Source organism: Brachypodium distachyon, chromosome 1, assembly GCF_000005505.3.
Source record: "Brachypodium distachyon strain Bd21 chromosome 1, Brachypodium_distachyon_v3.0, whole genome shotgun sequence".
Classification (NCBI taxonomy): domain Eukaryota; kingdom Viridiplantae; phylum Streptophyta; class Magnoliopsida; order Poales; family Poaceae; genus Brachypodium; species Brachypodium distachyon.
In genome coordinates, this window is record NC_016131.3 from 29,749,658 (window position 1) to 29,758,691 (window position 9,034).

At 41.4% G+C, this 9,034-nt stretch overlaps 1 protein-coding gene across 1 annotated transcript; it reads left to right on the forward strand.

The window, feature by feature from the left end:
* Positions 1-107: 107 nt before the first annotated feature.
* On the forward strand, positions 108-7,571 carry LOC100842833 (subtilisin-like protease SBT2.6). Its single transcript, XM_003563456.4, has 11 exons — positions 108-377; positions 1,222-1,431; positions 1,948-2,092; positions 2,189-2,583; positions 2,791-2,886; positions 3,157-3,229; positions 3,912-4,197; positions 5,156-5,481; positions 5,936-6,203; positions 6,452-6,733; positions 6,879-7,571. Exons 2-11 carry the CDS (start codon positions 1,256-1,258, stop codon positions 7,289-7,291), a joined length of 2,460 nt encoding a protein of 819 aa, XP_003563504.1. The 5' UTR covers positions 108-377; positions 1,222-1,255; the 3' UTR covers positions 7,292-7,571.
* The last annotated feature ends 1,463 nt before the right edge of the window (positions 7,572-9,034 follow it).

Genomic DNA, 9,034 nt, shown 5'->3' on the forward strand with positions numbered 1-9,034 from the left:
GTAAACCGGGTGCCGCGCGCTCGCGTCTCCAGACTCCAGGTGGGAGAGAGAGAGAGAGACAGAGGTTGCAAAAGCGAAAGAAAAAGAACTGTATACTATTCGAGGCCTCGCTCCCTCCATTAAAGACAAAGGCAACGCCATTAGCCCACGCTTTGCTTTGCCTCCTCGCTCCCCCACCGCTCCCCCACTTCCGCTTCCCACCCCCCACTGCACGCCGTGCAAACCCTAGCTATCCCCTTCCACTTGCTGCTGCTGCTAGTACTGCTCTCGCTCCTCCTCCTTGCTGCGGAGCGACGTCTGACGGGGGCGGTGCGGGCTAACCGATCGAGGCAGCAGGGTGGCGGCTGCGCTTCGTCGGGGAATGCTTTGGTTCTCAGGTGATTTGTTCGTTTCTTCGATTCGCATTTTTGTTCCCTGTGCAAAGCAAGATGTTTCTGTCACTGGGTTTTGTTCTGTTGATTTGCTACTCTTTTTTTTAGGTGGCTAGGCGTACAGCTTAGAACTAGCTAGTACTCCAATAGCATAAATGGCCACATTATAATGGGATCGGGGAGAAATTTCTTTTAAACGCGCTTTTGTTTGAAAACAAAAGTTTCTAGAGTTGGCCCACAGCTGTACATTTGATCAGACAACAGCGTTAGCTTCAGGTTGATATCTCAATTTTTTTTTGTATTTTTTTGCGGCCGTGATTTGTTCTTTAGTGTTTGCAGCGGGATAGACTTTTTTGTTCAGTCAGTAATCGAGAGATCTCTATTTACTGTGCGATTCTCAACTCTCAAGTGAAGAAATATACCACGAATATCATTTTACTTTCATGTAAATATAAATACCAATCTGTTCTCAGGTGGGGACAATTGAATTGATTAAAAGTTTACACTGCACATGCAAGGTAGCCGTTTTATTATACTGCTAATAGTATCATTCTGAAATGGCCATTAATAGCACTGGGCAACCTTTAAGAGGTTTCATAAATGCATACTCATGTGAGACCTATGAGATCGGCAACTCCAACATCACAGAACAATGGTGGGCACCATTCTGGAGTCGGGACCATTCCTGTGACTCTGGTAGTGTGTGATTTACAACAGTCCAGTGCAGTGCAGGCATCTTGGCGCGCTGTACACTTTGCCATCCATACATTCAACTAACTCCAGGCACTAGAACTGCAATTATCATTATGCCTATGTTAAGTGTGTCTCTGATAGTCTCTCTACTTGGAAGGTTCACTGGCATTGCTGTTCAGACATTGGTGAACATGAAGGGCCTCTGCCTTGCCTGTTTTCTTCTTGCCTTTGTTCTACAAGTCGTACTTGGAACACACGATGTGTACATTGTTACCATGGAAGGCGACCCGGTTGTGAGCTACAGAGGCGGAGTCGAAGGATTCCCAGCGACCGCAGTTGATTTGGACGAAGAGATGGAAATTACCAGGTATTGTACTCTTGCTGATGCCTTTCCTATGTCTCTTAACATTTCTTTTGTGTTGCCCCGTGCAGCGATTCATAGAGTCTATCTTGGGGACTCCACACTTTGTAACACAAGGCTGCTTATTATTGAATTGCTTTTCTTAACTTCCCCTGCAGTTTGAACCTGCTATTGAGGAGCGTGCTCCCTAACAAAGTGTTAATGGAAAATGTTCTTTATTCCCTTTACTAGTAATTGTGTTATGTGATGGATGTAGTGGTATAGCAGATATGGTTCGAGCTATGTGTTCTTTACTCATAGAGCTAACTACCACTAGTTGCAGTTGTTAGACCTTCCAACTTAACTATTGTCTAGTATAAAGCCCTCAAAAAAAAAATGCTTGCCAATCTTTGTTCCACCTTCAGACCCCTTGGTTTCAAAAATCAAAACTGCAAAGTTCTCATTGAGTTGTCTACTGCAGCCTAGTTGGTCTATGGCGCAAACACGATAATTTTTTCTCACTCCAAATTTCCTTGTTTGCAGTGAGTCTGTCGTATCATACTCGCTTCACCTTCAAAGGCACCATGAGAAGCTTCTAGACTCACTTTTTGTAGCAGGAACTTACGAGAAGCTTTATAGCTACCATCATCTTATTAATGGTTTTGCCGTTCACATGACATCTTTGCAGGTATTTGGCATCCCAAATTTGCTAACAGCACATATATTTTTCTTCCCAGTTTTGTATTATTATCATGGCTAAATACAATAATATTTCACTTGTTAGGCTGATTTCTTAAGGAAGGCCCCAGGTGTTAAGTACGTGGAGCGAGATACAAAGATACAAAAATTGACGATACACACTCCACAGTTTCTTGGATTGACAACAGGGGTATGGCCAACAGGAGGTGGATTTGATAGGGCAGGTGAAGATGTGGTGATTGGTTTTGTGGATTCAGGAATTTATCCTCAACATCCAAGCTTCTCTACCCACAAAACTGATCCTTATGGACCTGTTCCTCATTACAAGGGGAAATGTGAGATAGATCCAGTGTCACGAAGAAGCTTCTGCAACGGGAAGATAGTTGGGGCCCAGCATTTTGCAAAAGCTGCAATTGCTGCTGGAGCATTTGATCCCGATGTTGAGTTTGCGTCTCCATTAGACGGTGATGGTCATGGAAGGTCATGCTCCTGATGATCCTATTAGCTCTTATTCGGTCGTTTCTTTTGCTCTTGTTGCACTGAAAGTATCACATATGAAAAAGAAATTGTGTTTGTGCTTATAATTTAATCCATGCATTCTATTCTTTTCTTCATATTTATTACTTTGGTTGTTTTTAGTCTCACGATGGCATATCTAATACATGTATACCTTCTACCACTCAACAGTCATACAGCTGCAATTGCTGCTGGAAACAATGGGATTCCGGTGCGAATGCATGGTTATGAATTTGGCAAAGCAAGTGGCATGGCTCCACGAGCTAGGTAGGCTTTGATTTCTTCAGAATTTTCTGAACTATCAACAACAATGCTTAAACCACCTACTCAAATAAAGGTTTTTTTTTTGCATGAGTAGCATTATCCTGTTACTCCAAATATAGTACCTGTATTTTTTTAGAAAAAACCTGTAAGTTCCTTCGGGATAAGATCGGAAGCACTCATCAGCAGTCAGTATCATTATAGCTTCACTTTGAGAAAGCATTTTGATCTTGCTTCCTCGCTGCTGCCTTACTTTCTTGAGTTTGTGCTTGTCAGGATAGCTGTGTATAAGGTTCTTTACAGGCTTTTTGGTGGTTATGTATCTGACGTTGTGGCAGCGATTGATCAGGTATTTAACCAAACTTCTCGCCATATATAATGCATTTAATTGTAGGACCATTGTTTTTGCCAACTAATTCCTTGTACTTGATATTGAGAAGATACATGTACTTTTTATGCTTATTATATTCTAGGGTATGTTGAAAGATATAATGATGTACTCCCTCCAATCCATAAAAAGTGTCGCTCACTTAGTACAAAATTTGTACTGACTTAGTACAAAATGGGCGACACTTTTTATGGATCGGAGGGAGTAACATTATCAAAGTTTGACGACATTTTACATTCCTTTGAGAGGTTGACTGATGCATAAAAGCATGGTTGTTGAAGCAAAATAAATCAGTTGGTACTTGGTAGGAGAGATCAACTAGGGTGTTGCAGATCTGGAGTTTATAAAGCCCTCAAATAGAGCCTAAGTTTACTTCTAATAAAATTGTGAACTATTATCTTTGGTTTACATTTAGTAGTATGAGTTAGAATTGGAGAGCTGTATTTCATGTGAGACGTATGCTGAAATACTTGTGATGGTAACATGAACATTCAATTTCTGGGACCTAATAACTTGCTACCGTTTTATCAATAGACTGTATTGTGCGATGAATGAAGATATTACCTGCTGGATAACCCTAATACATGCCAATACTGTAAGCCTCCAAAATGTAGGAGCTAACACACGTAGATGATGCCTGCAGGCTGTTCAAGATGGCGTCGACATTCTCAACCTTTCGGTTGGACCAAATAGCCCACCGACAGCTACACGGACTACATTTTTGAATCCTTTTGATGCAGCACTTCTTTCTGCCGTGAAAGCTGGCGTGTTTGTTGCCCAAGCTGCAGGAAATGGAGGACCATTTCCAAAAACACTGGTGTCATTCAGCCCATGGATAACTACTGTTGCTGCTGGAGTTGATGACCGCAGATACAAGAATCATTTGATACTAGGAAATGGAAAGCTTCTTCCTGGACTTGGAGTTTCACGTAAGTCCATTTGGTGCATTTGTCTGACAAAAACTTGGGTTACACTGAAGTTCATTTGGTGCATATTTTCTAAACAAAAAATATGCTGCACTCGTGATTTTAACATGTATACAGCATGTGCAATCCTTGACTATGCCCTACACCCTTTACTTACAGTCTTTTTTCGAAGACCTTTTATTTACAGTCCTAGTGATTAGATTCGGACCCTACTATGGGGTCCTATTAGAATATGTACCCAGATGTTTACTGGATCCTAGTATTACTACTAATATTCAAACATTTCTTATTTTACTGTGTAAAAGCTTTGGTTGGAAGACACTTCTGAGTTATGTTTCTTTCGTATTTCCTTTGACTAGCTAAATAGCCGTGCGATGCTACGGGTAAAACAAATTAGACTTTTCAATGAAGATAAATTAAATTAGAAAATAATATTATATATTAGTGGCACTTGCTACTAATTTTATCTCAATTTTACTAGCAAACATCATCACTATATTAATCATTCAATAGATTTAATTGTTTGTAGTAGAAGGTGAGAATCGTTTTACAATAGAAGAATGTGGGACATAGAAGCCGGGATCGTGGGTCGCCGCCGCGTCCCCCGACCCGGGGTCGGTCGACCCAATTCGGGATCAGGGTCGACGGGGTCGATTCCCCAAGGTAGATCTTCCTCAAATTTCCCAAAGGTGCCGACCCGCCGCCTGCGTCCCGCGATCCCGTTCCTCGACCTGAACGAACCAGGTTCTTGGCAACTATGTGTGGGAGGTGACGGACCACCGCCACCAATTGTTTCTTTTATAGGAGTAAAGATTTAAGACCTGTAGTCCTTTTATGTTATCTTGTAACTACTGTCAACAAATGTCCAGTTCATATTACAGTGGGTGGTGCTGAACTGCTTATTCTGACAATTAAAAATTTGCACCAGTGGTTTGTTGACAATTGTCTCATCTGACTACAGCTGCGACGCATGGAAATAAGTCATTTGGCCTGATTTCTGCTACTGATGCCCTGTTGGGTTCATCTACAACCAAGTACAGTGCACTAGATTGTCAAAGGCCAGAACTCTTAAATAAGAGGAAAGTTCAGGGCAAAATTCTTTTGTGCGGCTATTCTTATAATTATATTTCTGGGACAGCTTCAATCAAGAAAGTGTCTCAAACGGCTAGGAGTCTCGGTGCAGCCGGCTTTGTTGTCGCTGTAGAGAGTAGTTACCCAGGAACAAAATTTGATCCCGTGCCTGTCAACATTCCTGGGATTCTCATCACAGATGTCAGCAGAACAAAGGTATTTCATCCCCAATGGAGCCTTATTGTGCAGATATGTATGAGCTGGGCTGTGTGCATTTTCGTGTGCAGAGGCTGGAAGAGTTGTTCTCTTTCACTGCATAAAAAGGGATATGCATGGGTGTTAACCCATAGATAAACACCATTCGTACAAGTATAGAAAGAACAAGATGCAGCCTCTAATATGAACATGCAATAGATCACCGTCATGATATTAGAAAGAACAATTTTCAGTTCTGTTTAGTTGTTTTCTGTCTAGAGCTGCTCTTAGAAGTTAGAACTCCAAAAGTTTACACACAATAGAAATATTCTCATATCTTACTGAACCAACTTGGGGCTAATTCCAGTGCAGTTACATGGAGCGTGTAGCCATCAAGTAAATTAGTTAAAATACAATTGAGTGTTAGTTTCTATAATATATATTCTGATATAGGTCATTAATTTTGACTATGCAGGATCTTATAGACTACTACAACTCATCTACGACAAGAGATTGGGCTGGAAGGGCTACAGTGTTCCAAGCAACAGTTGGTATTGCAGATGGTTTAGCACCAACACTGTTCAATTCAGCTCCCCAGGTTGCATTATTCTCTTCTCGAGGGCCTGATGTAAAAGATTTTAGCTTTCAAGATGCTGATGTTCTTAAACCTGATATACTTGCCCCTGGCAATCTTATATGGGCCGCATGGGCGCCTAATGGAACAGATGAAGCAAACTATGCTGGTATGTTTTTGTCATAGTTTTTCTCCTCGGCGATGGCACACATGATTGTTTTCAGCATGCTATGGTCAATCAATTATTCATGGTACTTCGTTGCTTCCTTTTTTATGCCCACATGCCTGCATGCTTCGAGACCACTTCTAGTTCAAATGATCGTTCTCTTATGCTGGTGGTAATCAGTAAACATAAAAGGCATCAGTCATGCCATCTGAGATAACAGAAATTCTATGTCGTGCCAATATGTTTTTTAGGAGAAGGATTTGCAATGATGTCTGGAACTAGCATGGCTGCACCACATATTGCTGGCATTGCAGCACTAATAAAACAGAAGAACCCCAAGTGGAGCCCCTCAGTGATAAAGTCTGCCTTGATGACTACGGCCAATACGATGGACAAAGGGAACCATCCTCTTAGAGCGCAGCAATTCTCCACATCAGAAATAATGACACTTACACGAGCCACGCCATTTGATTATGGTAGTGGAGCAGTTAACCCCAAAGCTGCCCTGGATCCTGGCCTTGTTCTAGAAGCAAGTAAGCTCGATTTTATTGATGCAAGTCTTGCAGATTGCTCTTCTGCGATATCCAGATGAAATTCTGTTGCTAAATAACCAGTTCCAAGTTATTCAGATAGTGATGCATTCTCTGTTGTCTAATTTTGTATTGTTTGTGTTGGCAGCTCATCAAGATTACATCACATTTTTGTGCTCCATCCCTGACGTCGATCATAGTGAAGTATCGAACATAACTGGTTCACATTGCAACTCCATCCCAAAGGGGCAGCGCCCCTATGATCTCAACATCCCTTCGATCACAGTCTCTCAGCTTAAAGGCACACAGACCGTGAAGCGTACTGTCACAAATGTAGCTACTGAGGCAGAAACCTACACCATCATGACGAGAATGTCATCTGAGATCGCACTACAGGTTTCACCTCCCGCGGTGACGGTGCTCCCTGGGTCATCGAGAGAGATAACTGCGACCCTCACGACAAGGTCGGTGACCGGCACCTACAGTTTTGGCGAGATCACGATGAAAGGCGATCGGGGTCACCTTGTCAGAATCCCAGTGGTAGCTATGGGATTCAAATAAACCGTGTTACACCTCTCTGAAGCCCTGAGCTGAGGTAGGAGCGTTGTGATTTTTTGTAGCTTGGTAGGAAAAATAAGAGCTGGTGTCATGTTGCATATCTTTGTTATGCCACTGCGCCAGGTTGTAAAAATGTGTGTTTTTAGCTTATATATACGATGACACGATAGATAGATCTCCGAGTGTATTCATCCAATCTTCTGCAGTTGCTCTGATGTATCTCAGTCTGAATATTGCAGTTTATTTTTCTTCAATTGTTCCTGATGCTCCTCAGTTGCCCTAATGCGTCTTGGTTTGAATATTGGAATTTCTTTTTCTTTCATTGTTGCTTGAGATTATTATTCTAGGCAACGAAACGGAAAACTGTTTAGTGGTGGGACAGTAAGCACGGGACAAGTTCATCGCAATGACATACTCTATTAGGTGCACGGGACAGTTTATATTGGTGCAAGCACTTGTTGCCCCAAAATATAAAGGTTGAAAAATTCTCAACCTATTAGGTGCACATACGGCGTTTACCCACGTCATACATGATTTCGAATCTGAGTTTAATTTTTTTGAAAAAAAAGACAAATCAGGCCGTGAATTAGGAGTGAATTCCAGTAGAGATTTAAATTCGGCCCATTATTACTATCAGCGCCGGATTTGTCTTTTCTATGTATCATGTTATGTTTTGAATTTGTATTTGAGATTTCCTATTATGAAGCATACGTATTGTGTATATCATTTAAGAAAGTTTCAGAATTTAAAACAATCGAAATAGTATGACGCAGTTATTGTAGAAACAATACATTTTTTTAGAATAATTCGTAACTTTATTCAAACTCCATAACCGTTACGTGTACAATGCGTTAGATCATAGACCCAAAAATTACAAAGCAACTCATATTATACCAAAGAGTTACAATGAAATCTCTTGAAGACATTTCTCCATGATATCAATCTTTGCAGCACAAAATTATGTCGATGCTCAAGTAAAGAAACTGCAATTAGACTTGAGCGGCAATGCTTCCACTCGTACATCTGTACGAAGTTGACTTCCTTTAAAGGTTTCAAAAGGCCTCTTGAGTCACACGTCCGAAGAAATGGGAAGCCATGAGGCCAGGATGACTCTCTAAAAGTACAGGTCGTCGGATCTCAAGATTTTCATCAGAACACGAAAAAACTCCAAAGTCACACAAGACCATACCGACAAAATTACCATGACACACTGACATAAACTTATCAAATCTATATGAACGGATCTTCGAGAACACAAACTCAAAATCCGCAAGATCAGATGCATTGAACCTACAGTGAGTAGAACTCTCTGGCCCCGTGACCTGCCCGATAAGGCACTGTCGCAGTAGAGGAAGAACCAAAAAATCTTTATTCTCAATGGCATTGCGTCCTCCGCCATAGCGTTGCCGATGAAAAACACACGACTCATAAAATAGACACTTCTGAATATGAATACTAGGACCCAAGGTTCCCTTACCTCACGGCAACAATATGACGGCAGGAGGCGAGGGGAACCTGCGGATTCCGATGAAGATGTACCCTGTCCATTCAAAAATAAGTGATTTGAATTTATATAAATTCTTATACACATCACTTATACAAGAATCTATACAAATCCAAATCGTTTATTTCCAGACCGAGGAAGTAACTCGAAATCCTAATTTTCTCTGCCGCCAGGCTCTTTTCCGAGTATCGATTGACCTTTTTATATTTAAGGCAAGTATCGATTGACTAGGCAACGATGAC

What these genes read in the sequence shown, in the direction of transcription:
- LOC100842833 (XM_003563456.4), top strand. Translation starts at nt 1,256, where the DNA reads ATGAAGGGCCTCTGCCTTGCCTGTTTTCTTCTTGCCTTTGTTCTACAA. An exon ending in GACGGTGATGGTCATGGAAG is followed by an intron (nt 2,584 to 2,790) that starts GTCATGCTCCTG and finishes ACCACTCAACAG; the next exon opens with TCATACAGCTGCAATTGCTG. An exon ending in CAGATGTCAGCAGAACAAAG is followed by an intron (nt 5,482 to 5,935) that starts GTATTTCATCCC and finishes TTGACTATGCAG; the next exon opens with GATCTTATAGACTACTACAA.